The 19,793-nt window shown below is 30.4% G+C and overlaps 2 protein-coding genes and 1 long non-coding RNA gene across 4 annotated transcripts; all 3 read right to left on the bottom strand.

Annotated features, from left to right (window-relative positions):
- Nucleotides 1-671: 671 nt before the first annotated feature.
- LOC141461323 (ubiquitin domain-containing protein UBFD1-like) lies at nt 672-11,797 on the bottom strand. 2 transcript variants are annotated; one of them, XM_074142278.1, is made up of 7 exons: nt 11,636-11,794; nt 11,190-11,426; nt 8,358-8,509; nt 8,065-8,187; nt 7,298-7,486; nt 5,706-5,804; nt 672-797 (listed from the first exon to the last, which is right to left on the bottom strand). In XM_074142278.1, exons 1-7 carry the CDS (start codon nt 11,646-11,648, stop codon nt 789-791), a joined length of 822 nt encoding a protein of 273 aa, XP_073998379.1. In that variant the 5' UTR covers nt 11,649-11,794; the 3' UTR covers nt 672-788. The 2 variants fall into 2 exon arrangements, with proteins under 2 accessions (XP_073998379.1, XP_073998369.1); XM_074142268.1 differs by lacking the exon at nt 672-797 and adding an exon at nt 1,405-5,056 and having other exon boundaries at nt 11,636-11,797.
- Nucleotides 11,798-14,255: 2,458 nt separating this feature from the next.
- On the bottom strand, nt 14,256-16,422 carry LOC141461315 (guanine nucleotide-binding protein subunit beta-like protein 1). Its single transcript, XM_074142257.1, has 3 exons — nt 15,479-16,422; nt 14,646-15,268; nt 14,256-14,553 (listed from the first exon to the last, which is right to left on the bottom strand). Exons 1-3 carry the CDS (start codon nt 15,632-15,634, stop codon nt 14,364-14,366), a joined length of 969 nt encoding a protein of 322 aa, XP_073998358.1. The 5' UTR covers nt 15,635-16,422; the 3' UTR covers nt 14,256-14,363.
- Nucleotides 16,423-17,157: 735 nt separating this feature from the next.
- On the bottom strand, nt 17,158-19,708 carry LOC141461341 (uncharacterized). Its single transcript, XR_012462778.1, has 3 exons — nt 19,694-19,708; nt 18,820-19,067; nt 17,158-17,275 (listed from the first exon to the last, which is right to left on the bottom strand). It is a non-coding gene; the product is annotated as an uncharacterized lncRNA (long non-coding RNA).
- Between the last annotated feature and the right edge of the window lie 85 nt (nt 19,709-19,793).

Genomic DNA, 19,793 nt, shown 5'->3' with positions numbered 1-19,793 from the left:
AAAATCTAAGCGCCAGCAGTTAGTTGGATTCGAACCCGCGTTGGAATCCAGTATTCCCTTCCCTCGATCACAATTATTAGAAAAATTCTTACTCTGAAATATCTTAAGTCACTTGCAAAATATTTTCTTAACATTATCCTTCAAGATATTTTTTACTTATCGAATTTCCGTGTTAATTTGTATATTATTTTGTAAATATTTAGTTAGGCACAAAGGTCGTGTGTTGGTCTAGTGGTTATGAAGCGTGGCTTTATAAGTGGGCGATCCCCAGTTTTAATCCCGCTTGCATCTACTTTTTTTGTAAGTAAAAAAATGTTTCTAGTAAAGTATGTGCTTCCGTCTCCGTCCACGATTCCTAATTGGTAGTTGGACGTTAAGCTCAGCCTAAAATAGGTGATAATATACTTTACTTTTTTATAGTTAGGATACGATCAATTAATAAGGGATGTTTTCAGTAAAAGATTCGAAATTTATGTCTGGATTTTATATTAAATTATTATTCTAGTAACATTCAAAGACTAATCTTTACGGTGCTATTTCATGGAATATTGTCTAATTAGTTAAAGGATTATGAAGTATTAAGCAATAATAAAAAATCTTTAAATCTTTAAAAAGAGGGTGGTAATTCGTAAAGTACAAACCACTAATAAGGAAAACAAACAAGTGTACAATTTTTTTTAAATAATTTGTTTATTTTTAACATAAGGTAATTTAGTAGTACAAAAACTCTTAGAATTATCAGCTCCATGATAACAGTTTCGAACATCACGACGCAGCATTTTAAGTTGTCATGCCTCCTACAATATCAAAATCACAATTATTAAAAACATTGCAATACAAATTATAATACAAAAAAAGTAAAAATTCATTTTGATAAAAAAAATAAAATATTGTGCAATACTTAAAACCCGTACATAATCAAAAATAAAATTGAAATTTTAATTTGCAATTATTAAAAGTATAAATTAACACCATTCAATTTATAATCAAAATTTGAATTTGGAAATATGAATTTGTTAATTTAAATTTAAGCCTAATTATATAAGGTAATCAGCAAAAGAAAAATACTTATTTTAACAATTTAATTAAAGCCACAAACGAATTGAAAGATGTAAATAAAAATTATCACTAAATCTAGCTTTTAATGCGTAAGCAGCTCCTGAAATTTAATTCACCTTCTAAAAGATGCTAGGTGAGCTATTTTCTGTCACGTTTTAATGAAACATTAAATTGCAAAGTCGACTGGAAAGATTTTCATGCTGTTTGCTCATTTTGCCATAGAATGTTAAGGAGTTTGGGCATAACTAGTGTGCTAAGCACGCTGTCCTCTCTATACAATTATTTAAACACAAACTATCAAAATACAAGGTTGTGCAGTTTAATACTCGATATTTATTTGTTTAAAAAAAAAAAATTAATTAAATATATTGATGCATAACAGAGACAGTTTGTACAATTAAAATAAAAAGCTAAAATTCATCACGACACTGTTCACACTCTTCAGAGTCTACAATATGTGCTGTAATATGTTTCAAGCATTCATTATGCAATTGTCCATCCGAAACTTACAAACCGACAGGTACGGCTATGAATTATTCTTCTTATATTAAAATGAATCGTTCAGGGAGAATAAGAAATACAGAACAGGAAGATAATAAATAAATATATCAATTATCGTTACTAAGTTTATACAGAGCTGATAAGTCTGATAAGATGATGATTGCGATTTTGTATCCAACACCGAGCTTTTTTTTTATTGGTCGAAATTTCTTACATTCTTTTCTCTTTTAAGAATCTTCATATCACTGGCTGACAAGAGCCATTGCATTTGTAAAGAAAAAAAAACCTTAAACAATAATGATCGTTTCTCTGACGAAACGCATCCAACTTTGTAGCAAACAGAAAAAAAAAAAAATTGCCTAATTAAAAACTGTAAACTGACAAAAATTGTCAATAGTATCCTTAAAGCATTTTTATTTTAATTATATGCTTTATTAAAGTTTTTCACAAAGTAATAATTTTACCAAGATAATTCGTTTTACTAAGAAACCAATTCTTTAAATCTTATGAACGAAAGATGTGATGCTATGAATGGAGGAAATTACTAGGAGTTTTACAAATTTTATTTTTCAAATAAACAATGTTAATTAACTTTTATTTATATTAATTCCATAATAATTTTGAGAGAAATAATGCATGGAGAGAATTCTGTTTGAAGATTCAACCCTTGGATAAGACTTACATCAGGGCTCTACGTTTGTAACCAATAAAAGATGTAGTATGATAGCAGAAATCCGTTGGCATTAATTTACGAGAGAAAATTATATTTCTTTTGAGTTTTATTTCCAAATTCCGAAACAACGTTCAACATATCGTATATAAGGAGGCTATTTAATGATATCATTACATGCCTTATACATTCAAGTTTACAATAATTACTGTAAAGGTGGCCCTAAACCCAGATGATAGCCTAAACAAAAGATTGAAAAATAGCACATTAGAATTTTTTTTTTGTCTAATTACCCACAAATAGTTAACTATACAGAAGGAGGCTAAAACCAATCAATGCTGCAATAATGTAAAATATTAAAAAAAAAAAAGACTGGTTGATCGCTTCAAAAAAAAAAGTAAGTTATTCTTCTTAAAAAAGAAGATAGCTTATGACTAAACTAAAGAAAAGCAGGGAGCATGTCTGGTTTGGTTTATTATTTTTTTATTTTTTCAAAATGATTAATTTCAAACTTGACATCAAGATTTTTTTTCAACCCGCATAGTTTTTAGATAAAATAATTTTTATAAAAATATGTGTGCAATAACTTTGTAACTTTTAAAGAGAAGAATTATTGTTAAGCTTAGTCCCACACAACACTTTTTGTAAATAATTATTGTTATTAATGCTCTGTAGTAAAAATAATAATTTTCGATTAATATAATTATGTACAAAAAATAAAAGATAATCCTTTTTTTATTATAAATCTCGTTCATAAATTTAAGGCTGTTGAGATATCATGTTTTCACGCCTTCACGATAGAAAGCAAATCCGACTTGCTTCTCGCTGCCCAATACAAAGATGTTTCGGTAAAATATGAGTGTTTAGTTCATGGAAGAGAAGAGTCTCGCTCAACGTCACGGCTCCCTAGATGCTAAGTAAATACGGGTTCATCAATTTTACTTAGTATCTAAACAAGACTCCAAATCGCCTAACTACCCAATTTTTAATTACAAATTACTTTAGAGGAGCAATGGTACATATAATCATTTAATTTAATGAAAATAAACTTAGTGATAAAGTGATTGTTTCAAAATTACTATTTACAGAGCAAACCAACATTTTTATGGGTCAATTAATGTCAATTTGGACTCATTTCGAATTTTATTGTAAGCGATGAAATTAATATTTTTTTTTTTTATTAAATGATACAGTATAAACATATTTACAAATCCAGTTTTAATAATTATGCGGAAACTACGGGTTCATTACAAACTCTATAATGGACATCTTGAAAGGATGCTTTTTAGCAACAAGAAGAGAATATCTCTAAAGATAACAGAAATTGAACTAAAATTTTATTTTTAATCTTCCATGAACCTAATGGATGAAATTTCATTGCTTTCAATTTCTTTGCATTCAAATCCTTTCAACTTTCAGTGTAGAATTTTATTCACAGAAAATGAAAACAAGCCTTCACTTCTCGACGAAAAATAGATCTCCGATTGGAATTAATAAAATTACTTTACAATTGTAGCGAAACGCCTAAGCAGTCCGATGACGGATCCCACTTTTTTGTTTTAAATCATAAATGCTTTAGAAATTAAGCAAACACTTTACTTTTATGAGGCTATTAATACATTTCTTTTGCCTGTACAGTAATATTACTTGAGACGGGGTATATGGTCTCCAAAATGGTTCAGCAAAATACTTGTTTCTGGAGTAAACACACACTATTTTCTCCTACTCCAAAGTTCTAAATAACAAATTTTCTTCAAAAAATATTTATATTTCTTTATCATTCTTACCAACATTAAAAGCGTTTGTAAAACAAATCATTGAAACATTACGGGCCCATCCCACAGTAAAACTTACAAGCACATAAGATGTATGTAATGTATATACCGAAAATTTATACAAACATTATTCTTTAGTTGGTGAATTGTACTTATCCCAATCTGGAAGTACCAATAATCGTATTTTCCATTAAAATGTTGCAAGTAAAAGTTGCAGATCCAGTTTTAATGATTATGCGAAAATTACAAACTCTATGATCGACACTTTGAGTGTTTTGCAACAAGAAGAGAATAACTTTAGTAGAAATAAAAGTAAAATTTTATTTAAACATATAAGATACATTTTTCCTTTTGTAACCATAAGACGTTTCAATAAAATTGTAGGAGCCGTTTTTTAAAAAAATCCAAACAACCGAAAATTAAATTGGTCCATTGCGCGTTTTCATTTTTGATTTATGTTGAATATATATATATCACAAATTTGTATAATAATATTCAACGGACTCAAGGGACCTGAAAATTGACATTTCCCATGAAAAATCAAAACTAAGTAATAGAGTAAGTAAGAAGGCAAACTCCTGTTTTCGCAGGTTTTATTTCAATGAAATGAAACCAATAATTTTATAATTCTATTACAAGGCATCAGGCGCTTAATTTTGTTGGTAATATTACAAGATAATTTCAATGTGGGGGACCCGCCTTTCCTTCACAAATTATATGAAAAGCGTTACTTAGAAACGGTATTAAAACTAAGCTTAAGCCATTTATCTCTTTAATTACTAATTAAATCATTTTTTGGAATCATTAGATATAAATTTATTTTTGTACAGATTTCATTAGGTATATATTTTTTAAAATAAGTTAAATTTTATAGATGAAGCACCAAATATGTCTTTCATTCTTTTTTTATTAAAAATATTTGAGCAATAATCTATCTTAGGTAACATTTCCGGACATATATCCAAATAACATTTTCTTCTTTTACCAAAATTCCAACTCTGAAATTGGCTGTTAAGCCAGTTATCCTTTTAAGAAGTATTGTCGGAGATAGCTGGAAAAATAATTTGGCTTCAGATAGATAAATAAAAATATTAAACGTAATTAGAAATAATATTTTACAATTAAAATTAACGTATTTTTAATTTTACTGGCGAGGGTAGGCAAAAAATAACAAAATATAATTTAGGAACACCTTGAGCCCTCTCTACAATGAATCCCAAATTCTCGCACTAAAGGCGAGACACATAGTCGAGGTGAGAGAACGTTCTAAAGCAGTGTAGATCATTTTGTGGGTCTCCAACAAATTAGTTATTGGCAGTTAAATTTTAACTGGCTTCTATGGAGAAAGGAATACAATCAGTAAGTTCATTTTGACTAATGAGAATAAAGAACATGTAAAGAAGTATTACGAAACTGTTTTGCCTTTATTGCTTGAACTACGTCTTCGAAATAACTTAAAATTCATAAAAAACTTGACCGAAGTTTTGAATTAAACGGATATTAATTCCTAATTAAAAAGTATAATTCCGCATCCAATTATTCTAATAATTTTGAAAAGATATTTTTTAAAGGCTAGTTGGTATAAAGGGTACAAAATAATTCATCATTTTTGTAAAAATTCATACAAATAAAGATAGCGACAATGGTCCATTTTTAATAAAAAGGCTGAAATAGATATCTCAAAAATTTGTATCCCTCACCCAAGGTCCAAGAACAGCGTCCTTGATAGAATCGATATATTGTGCGGGCACCCAATAGAACCAATACCTAGATGCCTCTGTAGTGCCCATCTGAATACCCTGAAACAATCAATCAGAAACATTCTTTTTATAAAAACTTTAAGTTAGTAATTAAGATGATTGATTAAGAGTCTAAAGTGTGGAGTGTGAGTAACATTATAAATAGTAATCCAATGCTCTACACCAAATTGATGATTCAGCCACTGCTCATGGTTGAAAATCCAAAACCACCAAATATAAAAAAATCTTGCGAGCTATAACGGATAAAATTAACCCCCAACAATCTTGCACAACGGACCAAACCACTTTTGTTAATATTACCTTATTTATGTTCAGTGCATATGCATTAGAATTAATAAAAAAATCTATCAAAAACAATTTTCCACGATACTAGTTCCAGTATTCAATATATATTCGATCCTCTGCAGTAGTTCCTTTGCCTTGCTTTCTGCGGCGCCATGGGACCAGTTTCTATAACGGATTATAATCACGATTTATGTATTTACTCACATACTTTGTTTTTATTGACACTAACTTTTTAACCAATGTCTCGAAAATTAAGTAAAGTTATTCTCAAAGTTGGGCGCTACAGTAGAAGAGCGGTTAGAGCTGTAAAGCTAATATGTATTGTGGACTGAGTTCGATACCCGGTCTTAGGCTTTGGATTTTATTTTATGGTAAATACAAAAGAAATTACAGCAAAGTATGTTTGCTAGTTGCTTCCATCCACGACACCTAACTGGACGTAAAGCCTGTCTGAAAATATAGACAATTACTTTCTCAAAGATTAAATTATCTAAATTTTCTCTTCAATGCAAGTGCAAAAAATGCAGCCACCATGCTAAAAGAAGCCTAGATGGTCTGCCTTGCCAAAATAATTTTTTTATTATTTCCGGATTCCTCTAATAAGGATAAGGATGGGCGAGACGATAAGGCGCTCTCCCAGCTGAAAATCCAAGATGGTCTGTGTTTCCTAAAACAAAAAAAAACGCGTACTTCTGGTGCGAGGACGTTCGCCGAGTTGACCATATTCCGCCTCCTCTTCGCTGTTACAGAAGAAACAATGTTGTGGTTCAGGGAGAAATATTCTTGCTTCCAAAATTCTAAAGAATGTTATCGGCTAGGAATCCGAATGCTCGCCAAAAGAAGGGATGAAATATAGAATATGATCGGATATATTTCGATTGTGAACTTTATTATTTTGTAATGTCTCTAGTTCAATCATAGCTGGCATTTTTTTTACTACATCCTTAATTACTATGTTTAAAAGCAAAAATTTTATTAGTTACTAATCTTTGAGTGAAAACTATAAAAGTGTGTTTTGTAGAAAGTAAAAATATATAATCTTCAGCTGGAACCTTTTTATAAAATAAAAAAATAATTTGCAAGCTGATTTGAATTAACATTAAGGTTGAATCAAATTCTAAAATTTTCTCTTAAAAATAAAAATTATTAACAAAAGTACTTTATAAAAGAATTCATTAGTAAATTATTAATAAGTGTATAATATTCACTTATCTAACAGAATATTAAAATACTAAATAATTTCTGACCATAATGTGGTATTCTTCGTGCCCATCAATTGGCTCACTAATGATGCTTTTAATTGTGGACATGGGTATCTTTTCCGTCCTTTCCTTAGAGCCGATCCACAATTGATCAAGCTCCAATTTAAACGTTAGTCTAACTTTACCTCCAGATTTATTTAGCATCCCACACAGAGGAAACGGAGGCAATGGTTCCTAGTAATAAAACATAATAATGTTAATTATATTTGTAATGAGTTAATAATTCTGCTCTATATCAGCTTTTAATTATTAAAATAATAAACAAAAGTAAGGTATTAATAAAATAAACTGAGGCAAAATTTAAACGTCAATAACAGCAAACGAGCAGGTCTAAGACGAATTTCAGTCCCAGAGCTGAATCATCTAAGATTCACAGAGATTCTAACAAAATCGAGCTATGACCTTAAGGAAAAAATCTAAGCTCCTCCACCGTCAGCTAATTGCAAACAAAGGTCCTGAACCTAATCTCTACACATTCCAAACTATTTAAAATAGATGGATAACAGTTTTCTCGTCCGTGCACAAACTCTCAGAAGGAGTCCGCCAACAGCCCCATTTAGTAAAGGCGCCTCCTTAATGCCCAATGAAGGAACCAACTAGATGTTCGAGAGGAAACCCATAACATCTCACTAACAACTCTACGCGGACTCCGAATCAACATTTTGATCTATGGGCAGCCAATAAAAGCTTGTTTTTTAAATGATAATTTATTACTTCTGTTACTGAAAGTATAAAAAACAAAAATTACTAACTTTGGTATTTAGGATGCCAGGCATGACGTCTTCTGGAACACCCCTATCAACAATCTTCTTGTGATTCTTTTGTTTACAGAGAGGCTCTTTACTAGAACTTTGAGTCTTTTCTTCAGACGCTGGCTGGAAATTTAAAATAACTTTTTTCAGGATTCAAATTAAAAAATCGACGAGGAACTAGTCTTTCCATAACTCAATAATAATTTAATTTCAAATAATTGATAAAATGAAAGTAGTTTCCATTTAAGCGCCTTTTTCAGAAGATTTCAATGAATAATAAAAGTAATATGTACCTGCGTATTTGGAGTTGAAACAGCTAACACATCATCCAGCTTAGAACCAACTACCATCACCTTAACACCAGCAGTTATACCTATTTCTCGCAATAATTTTTCATCTTTTGCAAGACCTTTATACATTACTTTCTGCAACGATTGAGGAACTCCTTTAAAAATGAAAAGAATGTCAAATTTCAAAAAAGTGAAGGAATAAAATTTTAATACAATGACATAATTCCTTTAGTAATGTCTAATACCTGAACAAAAACTCTTAAACGATAATAAATATATAATGGCTAACTTGATAAATCTTAAATTTAATAAAACTACCATTTGTTTAATTACTATTCTTAGAAAACGTGTAAACACTGATTAAACGTTAGTGCACTCATTTTTCATTATGTATCACGTTGTGTTACAAATACTGCTACTGCAATACTGTTTTTATTTAATATTAAAGTATTGCAATTGTGTAAGATTATTAAAATGAGTTTTAAACAGAAATGATTTGTTGTTCACCAAAAATAGCATGTATTTGTGAAGCGTAGGTTCAAGTATCAGATTAATAAGTATTAGAGTTACCTAATGAGTTAATCAAATAAATAAAGTCTTTATTTCAAAAGAATTGTGCCCAAATTACTTCTTTTTTTTTCACTAAATAACAAAGTAATTGAGACATACTTTGTAAGGCAAATTAATTACAAAAAAAAAAAATTAATACAAAAAATGAGTGAGTTATTATGTAATTAAATAATTAAAAAAACCTTTGCAAGAACAATTTAAAAAGGCAAAGGTTTGAGGAACTTTTTGAACAGACATATCCATTAAATTTGAGATGAGGACTATTAAGGATGCTTACGCATGTGCATACAAATAGTAAATTAGAAGACCTATTAATAGCAAATTAACCTATGGTTTTAATATTAAAAACATTTTACTAAAAATTAGAAATGATATTATTTAGCAAATAGGATCGTTGAAAAAACTCTTATCAGAATATTGTAGCAAGGTTGAAACTTGAAAAAGTACACGCTAAAAAAAAAACAAATTAATCGACCAAGTTAGTTCAAAGAGGGAGGAGTTCGTGAATATTAATGCTATAAATCACTAAAATCAGTAATTCTGAAAATTTTGATAAGTTACAGACTTCTTGAATCAGTATTGAACGGATTGCATTTACGGTAAATTAAAATCACCACAGATTTATGATTTAGATCACTTATGTGAAATTTTTTTAAAAATCTCAAGTTTTCTTGCTTTTGAAATACTACCACTGATTTTGTAAGGTTTCTGGTAATATAATACATAACAAATAGCTAAAGTCTCGCTTAAAAATCTATTTATATCTTTCAATTTCGTAATCAAGGCCTTACATTATTTTTATAAAAAAAAGAGAAAAAACTGTCTTTTTACAATAACTTTTATTGATACTCAAAGTTTCAGGTACCATTTATTCTCTTCACCTTCTGCTTCTGCAAATTTTCAAAAGAATTTATTAAAGTGTCAAGAATATTTGTAATATTAATTCTATCGATTAAACAATAAATAAATAAAATTATATATATGAAAAAAATCATTAGTTCCTTCTTTTGCGAAGTTTCAGAAGCTTGGTTTACTCCTTGTCACTTTCAGATTAATTAAGCTGGTTAATTTTAAGCAAAAATGTTTTTGTTAAAAGAAAGGACCGTTATTTGGCATCAGCTTTCACCATCCAGCTAGCTACATTATTTACTTCTATATACACCACCAAAAAAAAAGTATAATATAAATTCTAGCACACTAGCACTTAAATACCTGCTAGAATCTACTCTTCCTAAACCTATTACTACAAAAGAAGTACACTCCAAGTTTATAGCTCTACAAAGTTGCGTTACATTTAAGTTAAGAAAACTTAAATATAAATTAATTATCAAGTCCACCACGAATTTTAGTATATAATTGTTGCTAGAGTAGATAATGTTCTCGTACCGAACGGGTGATTTTAAAAACTTGCAATGAAGTACTGAACATTTCCTTCCTTTCACTTGTGCAGTGAAGGCATACATTATATTATGTATTACATAATATATGTTTGAGGTCTTGTTCTTCATTGCACTCTACACTAATAAATGTCTCATTTATTCAGTGAGTTACAAACTTTGTGATTGGAACTCTTGTAGAAGACATAAAAGATGGTAAGAAGCATTTCCTTTAAAGAAACCTATAAAGGCAACCTTTAAAGAAATCCGAATGTTGTCAATTTCCGAATGTTGACTTAATGTTGTCAATTTCGTTAATGTACCTGCTCCCCGAACTGGAACGCAATACAAAAGCCCATTTCGATGGAAAAATAAAAAAAAAGAAGCTTAGAGTTAATTTATTTAAAAAATAAAATAAATTAATCATATAATTCACAGCTTATTGTCACTCTTTCGGTTTCTTAAAAATCAAAGATTTTGAAAAAAAATGCCCTGTGGTAATTGAAAATACTACTTTACCTAATTTTAAAGAATTTTAATTTTAAAAAATCCTTAATTTTCTCCTCCTCCCGCCCCTAGACAAACAGTAACATTATATTTTTGACAGAAGCTACGTTAAGCTCGTTTTATCGATTTTAATTTATATTTAGTATTAGTTGTTTGAAAGTTTTCATCATAAAATTATTAAGTATAATTAAAGTATTTAAATGATTTTGCAGATTTCTAGAATTTTACAAATTTCATTGATTTAAGATGGGATACTTTTGTAAACAAAATTTTAAAGACAAATGAGATAACAGATATTTATTAAATATGGATTAATATTAGACACCTAATCATTTTTTACTACAGACTGACATGCTTATTAGTTACTAATGAAAGAATATACCTAGGAGATTCTGAAGGTGCAACTTGAGTTTTGCAATCGTTTCATCAATGGGAAATTCAACATCATACTTGTTTTTGTTGTGAATGACGACAAATTTAACACATTCTTTTGGGCCGTCACAAATGGGACTACTCGGAGATTCCTGTTGGCATGGCTTTGATTCGCGTTCTTTTTCTTCAAGAGCGGCAAATTTCTTTTCTGGTTGCTCCCCATTTTCATCAGATTTTACTGACTCACCTAAATCAAATATAACTTGTCAACTTCTCAAATTTCTTAACAATACATTTTTTATAATCCAATATAAAAAAAACCTAAAGAAAAACAAATAGAAAAAACTTTAGTCACTAAAAATGAAATAGGATTCATGAATCTAATCCAATAAGATGTTTAAAAAAACGCTTGCTATTATCATAAATACTTTTCAACGTAACTTTAATGGTTAGTACCTGCATTTTCCATTTCGCAAGGCTAATGGCTGTTATTAGACATAACTCTTGAAGTTCGGAATTTTATTCCGAAAACTATTTCACTTATCTTGAACCTAAGTTCCCTGCTTACACAATGAAGTATAACCTTCCTGTATCTGCATAAGCTAGCATTTAATTCATCATCCACTGCTGTCTTTAGAGCTATGTTTTATTACCCTCCTCTATTTTTGCAATTTCACTAAAAATATCAGAGTAATGTTAAAATCTACAGTGTAGTTAATTGCTCTCCTTCTCTTAGAATTAATTAATTTTATTCAATTATATAGTTCCAACTATTTCTGAATGTAATTTATCGATTGTGCTTCATAGTGTATATCATTTTTTGGCTACCATTTACAGTAAATTGAGTTAATCTCCGATGAGTCCGGGATACTGACAATGAGGTAAAGAAACTAAAATTCCAGTTTTATTTAAGAATTCAGAACAAAAAAAAATATATTGTAAAATAAATATAAAAATATTTATAGTATGGTATAAAAAAAAAATATACGTTCCAATTTTACCTTCCTTGGTTGGTTTGCTTCAATAACTACATAACATACATTCAAGAGGCGTTTGATGTAATCCCCTATGACTCGTTCTCAATAAACTGGCACAATTGGGGATTTACTATCCGCTATCTTAGTTTTCAACGTTTTTAAAGGGAAGAACGTACAATTCGTCAAATGGAGCCATTTCTTCAGTTGGTATAACTGTTTTATTGGGAGTACCGCACGGGTCTAAGTTGGACCTTATGTTTCTGGCTTTCATAAACAATTTACCAGATAGTTCTGAAGATGCTAAATCTCTTTCTGTCACCGTACCTTAGTGATTAATCGAAAAAGAACCTGCTTCGAAACATTAAGCAATGCATGCTAATCTCTTCACTACAAAGAAAAACTGTATTCTTAGAAATTCTTTTCTCAATAAAGTAACAGTGAGAATCCTTGAGTGTTGATGGTCCAAAGACCCTAATTCAAAGAGCACATTGATGAACTATGTAAGAAGGCAGCTAAATAAGAAAGGTTTATGTTTAGTAGGCACTGCAGAGATATCTAGGATTCTAAAGCGCTGAAATGAGTACAATACTGCCATGAAGTTGAGTAACCCTCCATTTTTTGGAATCCGTACCTGCAGGCGTTATACAGCGGTTAGAAAAGCTGAAAAAAAAAATGTTTCGCTCTTCATTCAATATATTCAAGGGAATGCAATGACGACAAGATTAATTTGACCCTTAAGAACAGACGTCTATGGTATGATCTAAGTTTCGTTTTTCAGATTCTAAGTTAGCTGGTTGATTCTGCTAAAGTCTTATCCAACGAGACATTCCATGTTCCGCATGTCAGATTCAGATGCGTTTCAATGTTTTAACACTCCTCATGGGTGCGGAAGAATTCAGGTATGAAGAGCTGTGTGTAGTAACATTTTGGGTTAGTAGCTGATGGTTCAAAAATAATAAGTTCGTTGATTTAATACTCCACGACTTTCTGAGATTTGCGTTTCCAGTTAACAAAACCTTCACCGACCTGTGAAAAACATTCGATTTCTCAAGAGTTGCACGCAGAGTAGAAAATAATTTTCACATATCCGTGAAATGGCGGCAATTAAAAGTGAGAAACTCCCCTCTTTCTAACATAAGAGAATTACTACGAAAAACTTTCAGTTAAATAATATCAACTTCATAAGTCGACTTTTTATTAACCTCTGCTAATATATTTGAAGGCAGATATCCAGCCTTCTTAGCTTGCAACGTTATATTTTTTACAGTCAGGTGCTGCTCTAATTCTTTGATTTCAGGACATTTTCATTCAAACGGAAAATAATTTAGAAATCGTAATATATTTATTTAGAATCCAGACTTTAAAAAACAGAACAAAAGCATAAAACACAAGCATACTGCACACAACAAAAAATAATTTTAACATGCATTGGCAAAAACATAAACCAAAATTTAACAATTAAGGTAAATGGGACTTTGAAACAAACAAATAAAAAGAAAGGTTGTTTAAATAATCAAATACCTAATTTTCTACAGAGAGAAAAAATAGAAGATTTTTATTTTTCTTCTTCAAGTTGGAGTTGGTTGTAAATTACCTAATTTATGATGGTAGAGAGTTCCAAAATTTATTGCCAGATGTTAAGCAGGACCTCTGATAAGTTGTGGTACGGTGTAGTATAACAATATTAGTTAAATCAGTCCTAGCTAGGATTAAAACATTGGAGTAGTAGATTTGAGAGGTAAGATGTTTTAAAGGCGTTAAAAAGTAATTGGTACATTATGCCTAAGAAATATTTTCTATTTTCCCAGTTCAACAAATGGAGAGAATCAAAATATGAAGTGATATATCAGTCTTTCGTTAGATAAAAAAAAATGAAAACAAATGAACAAGTGTTTTATAACATTTACAACGCATCTTCTTGGAACTCCTAGGTTTCATATTATGGAAGCTTAACTAACACTTGAAATGAACATAAACCAATATATCTGTTTTAGTTTTCGCAAACAGAAATAATCGTTTAAAGTATGAAAGGAACATACGTCATCTATGGGAGATAATACAAAAAGAGATAATTAGATATTAAAAATAAATAAAATAAGTTCTGTACATTTATCAAATCGTAAATCATTTTAATTTATTTGACAAAAATTAACAATTTTAACAAGCTTCAAATAGTAGTTAGTTGACTAACGAAATATAATAATTCCTCATTTTGGGCGTAATTTATCCTTCGTGTAGAGGTCCCATAAGCTTATTCTACCATCACATCCAGCAGCAAATAATACATGTGCTGAATAAGATGAAAGACACTTTTCTGAAAACATTACGCATTGTATCGGACCCACAAAATGATGATCCAACACCACAAGCAATGTAAGATGCTTCATGGAAAAATACCTGTAAATAATCAAATATTTCAAATATATTTCATAAAACTAAAATGAGAAATTTTAATAGCTGTGAAAAGCAATAACTTTTAATTTATGTACCTAATTCTACCATCCCAACATCCTGCTACCAATAGTTTCCCATCTTGTCTGATGCTGACACAACTTATTCCTGGGTTCTTCAGCACAGTGGAACGCACTTCCGTTATATTGTCATTTTTTACTGAAATTTTTTTTAAACATTCGCCACTTGAGCCTAGGATACCTTCTTCCGTTAAATCACAAACGTCTAAACACATTGGAGTGTCATTGAACTCTTTTTCACATTCTATTTTTGGATTTTCACCTTCAAAACTCCACATTGTTAAAATACCACTTTCATATGCAACTAATAGTTCACGACAGTTTTTAAGAAATTTCATACACATTACCTCTCCTCGACTACGGTCAACATCGCATTTCATTACTACTTTTGTATCTTCTCCTTGGTAAACTCTGATGCCTCCATTATCAAAAGGGCAATAAATTCGATCATTAAAAACTATTATCTTACAAAACCCATAATAATCAGTTTGTACTTCCTTAAGTAAAAGCCATTCCAAATTTACAACCCTCCAATATTTCAATCCATAACCTTTTTCCTGTGTTATAATGTTATCGTTATATTGGGTAATCGCTAAACAAGCCGTATCCGCAACTTTTATGGTTTTCTGCTCTCTCTTCGTCTGAAAAATATTAAAACAGAATATTCACTATTTTCACTCACTCGCTTAGGAATGAAAAAAAAGTCAGTCTAAAGACTGCTTAATTTCATTATCCTTTTCAATTAACTGATTCTTCTGAAGCTTCTGGGCGTTCAATCAATAAAATTAGAGTCTGACATTACTTTTTCTTTCCTATACTAAAGAAGATACCCTCAACATGAAATCAGTTACCTTCAAATTCCAGATGTGAACTAAGCCTTCTTCAGTTCCAACATATAATAGCTCAAACTCTTTCTTTTGACACAAATAAAGGCAACTCACTGGTGCCATGTTTTTCTTAAAAATGTAAATAGGTTCTGGAAGACCAGCATCTTCTGTCAGATCCATTTTAAAAGTGGAAGTATTGTTATATTTCACTGATTCAAGACTTTAAAACATATTATTTAAAGTATTTAAAATATGTTATTAAAACATTCAAAAGTCATTAAAATTAACATTTTTAACTGGTTAGAGTTTTTAATTATATTACAGTATAAAAATCTTTTAGTTTGTAAAACTAATAAGCCAAATTTTGTGCACTTAACCCTATAAAAGACTGTTCAACCGTTACAATTGAAAACTGGGAACTGGGAAACACTAAGGTTAGGATATCAATGTTCAATTTTTTCAACATCGACAATTGCAACTACTGTCGATTATTAACATAACGGGATGTTACAAAAAGTAGACGTACAATATACTATTTTCTAATGCCTTCAACTATAATGTGTGTACTATTATATTTACTAATGCCTTTAATAATCTGACAATGAACGGCATCCAGAATCAGGACTTCTAAGAGAGCATTAAATTAACTATTTTTTTGTAATTTGTGACATAATCTCTCAGATACAAGGGCACATTTTATAAATTTGTATTAATGTAGTAAATAAAATTTGTTTTAAAAAAGTTATATTCGTTCTTAATGTTAGTATAAAGAATCTCAAACATGTATACTTAGGTGTAAAGGATCTTCGATGTTGCGCACCTTTTCAAACAATAATAATAATTGTAAGGGTAAGAATTGGGGCGGGACATTTGAAGAAAATCAGTCGAAAATACACCGAACTTATAAGAAAGAGAGAGGTAATTATCAGTAATATGATCAACGTAAAAGAGGTAATTTTTATCTGGCGCTAGAGTTTGAGATATCGTTAACTTAGTACCCTCAGATAACAAACCGTTCATTCGACGAAAGTGGCGCTAGCTCTAGCTTTTGACTATCCGGAGTAAAAATAAATTCTAGCGCAAATTGTACATGATTTCTTTCGTATTCATCATTAAAATAAATTGTCATTTTTTTCTTAACTTTCCAATATCACAATTTTTAATAGCATTGAGAAATGTAAAAGTTTGCTGCTTTCGTCCAATGAAAGGTAGTACCAACCGCTAGCCTGAAATAAACGTTAATGCAGATATCTAAGAATGTTTTGTTACAAATATACGTTGGTTTGAAAATTTCATTGCAAAACAGTATCATTAAGATGTATGTATTCTAATAACATACGTATATTCAAGCATATAGTAAAAAAAGAATATTACTGATGATGCCAATAAATCGAACCCCCAAGAAATCCAGGCTTCCGCTAGGAAGTCAACTGCACAACTGAACTAACCATTTGAATAACAAAACCCTCCCCCATCTTATAGAACTCTAGTTACTATAACAAAAGTGCACTGCTTCCTGATAAATTTTTATTTCTTTTGAACACCTTTTTTCATTTTTTTACATTCCTCCACCGTCCTACAATTCTTTTCCAGCACTAGGTCTATTTCTGGCTTTATTTTGGGTTTAGCTTCCTTAAATGTATTTTCAAACGACACTTGCTTTTTAGAGGGTTGTAAATAATTAAATTCTTTTGCATTCAACATTTGCTTAATTAAATTGTCCCTTTTTTTGCACTTTCCAGAATCACATTTTTCAAAAGCATTGAGAGTTGCAGAAGTTTGCAACTTTCGCCCAAGTGAAAGGTGATACCAACCGCTAGCCTGAAATAAATGGTAATGCAGATATCAATTTTTGTTAGAAATATACGTTGGTTAAAAGTTTCAAACAAAGCAAAACAGTAACATTATATATTTATCTTATCATGAACATATATACATATATATTCATATACATGGATCTGATGTAGGTGAAAGAAAAGTAATGTAAGAAATATACTGTCTATGGCTAATATGTATTGTGGTACTGGGTTCGATTCCCGGTCTTAGGCCTTGGTTTTTATTTAATGGTTATTAAAAAAAATGTTACAGTAAAGTATCTTTGCTAGTCGCCTCCGTCCACGACACCTAATTGGTAGTTAGACGTTAGGCCCCGCCTGAAAAAAATAGGCTATTACTTACTACTATGCTGTCTAACATGCGATATGCAACCCAACGAGTGTGACCAACATAGAGTTGTACTTATGCTAACATAGGAACCCAATTTTCTCACTTGGATTAAACTAAATGACCATGTTGAGAGAACGAACAAAAAGGAAATCTCCAAGTATATTTGGTAAACTAAAGAGAAGAGTGGCTGCGAAAATAGGAACGATGGACGGAAGCCAATGCCCAGATGTTTACAAGCAGTTATCGATGCTCAAGGATTTTTTACAAAATATTAATAGAGAATAAAATAAATAAATAAAGCCTACTCAAATGGAGAACTATCATATGCTAATACTTTTTTCCAACAGTTTATGAAAGTCTCGCTTCTTATTTTACTATATTTGGCCAGTTTTAAATATACTTTTTATTTTGTGCAGTTAACTGAAATTTTGTATTACCTAAATTCATTATTTTAAGAAGAAAACTTGGTGTGCAAATACTTTTTGCTGCCACTGTATATACGAGTATATATTTCGTATTTTGCCATTTGTACCGAAAAAGAATTAAGGAAATGTTCATATAAAGCTTCATAATGTACGTACACATTACCAAAACTTCTATTTTCACTCCAATTAGCCGTTAAGTGCTTATAAATAACTTATACTTCATACAGATTTGCCAAACAAGAACTACGCAGGCAGAATAATGTCTCTTCCTGAAGGTTAGATTAGATTAGAAATGTGCAATTGGATTCCTAATTTTGGGAAAAAGAACATTATAGCGAAAAAAACCAAGGAGGCAGAAATTATTTTTTTCAGTAAAATGAAACTCTGGCTGCTCCTTTTATTCATTTACTAATTTTTTTTTTTTTTATTTTTTTTTATTTTTTATGATTTAAGGGCGCGTCAACATCTATGGTTATTGGCGCCCGGAGCTTTTTCCAGTGCACTGCCGGCCTCCGGACAGTGTTCTCTCTTTACAGACAACACTGTCCATCACCGGACAGTGAGCTGTAAGAAGCTCCTAGGAAGAAAAAATCTAAGGGTCAGCAGCTGGATTCGAACCCGGGACCTCCGCGTGGGAGTCCAGTATGCTAACCACATAGCTAATCCCTTCCCTCATTTACTAATATATTTAGTTTTTCATAGAAAATCACAGGCACATTAAAATTAAAGCAACTAAAATACGGAAAAAAATCTTAAGGAATTTGAGTAACTTACTCTTTTTGCTACCCCTTTTAACATCACTAAAACCATTTTTTTTTTTCAATTATTTATCCTTAAAATTTACCTTAAAATTTATTTTTCTTGTTTTCTTGATTACCAAATACTTGATAAAAAAACATATGGTAAATAGAACACTTCAATTGTTAAGTGGTTTCTAGATAATCGCTAGCTGCTTCAAAATTATACCAAAGATTACATGGGCTTCTTACAGCTAGCTATTCTGCGATAAGTTCTTAACTTTTCTGCAAAAAAGCCGTAACTTTCAACAATTACTGGTGAACAATCGATACGCGAAAAATCGGAGGGCACCCCAACTTAAGTCACATATATATCCGACTTATTACTTATTGGCTTCGACAGCCTAAATGGATAACAAGTGTCTCTTTATTTTAAGCTTTGCATATAAAAGCATATTTTCTAAGTAGAAAGTTTGAATTTAGACCGATCTAAACTTCTTAAAATAAACATAGAATAAAAAAAAACAACTAATTTTCGAGAAATATGAAAGCAAGCATGTTTTACTGTTTAGATATCCGGTATCATATCTAATAGGATGTTTTCTTTCTGCATTTCCTGCCTAAAATATTTTATTAGTTAATTAAGCAAATGCAGATAATTGTATTACATTTTATCAACGAATGCAAATGCCTACTGATTTTTTTCTTTTTAGATCTTTATTTCCCCATTAAAAAACTAATTTAAGCCAGCAAATTTCTTTGGTTTCTTTCTGAATAATGCTGACCACAATTCACTCATTTCAAACCTCCTAATCATTCTGCGAGCTTGGACTCTTTACAGAAAGAAAATCGAAGTAAGGTTTTCGTGGATTCAATTGCACTTCTTGTAATTAAGTAGATGTATATTTTACCTTCCTATTTAAAAATAATTTCCATTTTTCTTTTTCTGCATTAACAGGGGATTTTTTTTTTAATGTAACTTCGGAAATAGTGATTTGACTACATCAACTA

Source organism: Rhodnius prolixus, unplaced genomic scaffold (genome assembly GCF_049639745.1).
Source record: "Rhodnius prolixus isolate KJV_2025 unplaced genomic scaffold, Rpr scaffold_1, whole genome shotgun sequence".
NCBI lineage: Eukaryota > Metazoa > Arthropoda > Insecta > Hemiptera > Reduviidae > Rhodnius > Rhodnius prolixus.
Note: the sequence above shows the minus strand (reverse complement) of the source record. Positions and strands in the feature narration are given on the sequence as shown.

Bases quoted from the DNA above. Each gene is read 5' to 3' on its own strand.
- LOC141461315 (XM_074142257.1), bottom strand. From the start codon at position 15,634: ATGGATCTGACAGAAGATGCTGGTCTTCCAGAACCTATTTACATTTTT. The intron at 15,269-15,478 runs GTAACTGATTTC...AATATTTTTCAG, and splicing joins TTCACATCTGGAATTTGAAG to ACGAAGAGAGAGCAGAAAAC. The intron at 14,554-14,645 runs GTACATAAATTA...GATTATTTACAG, and splicing joins TGTTGGGATGGTAGAATTAG to GTATTTTTCCATGAAGCATC.
- LOC141461323 (XM_074142268.1), bottom strand. The intron at 8,188-8,357 runs GTACATATTACT...TTAAATTTCCAG, and splicing joins TTTCAACTCCAAATACGCAG to CCAGCGTCTGAAGAAAAGAC. The intron at 7,487-8,064 runs GTTAGTAATTTT...TTTTATTACTAG, and splicing joins CTGGCATCCTAAATACCAAA to GAACCATTGCCTCCGTTTCC.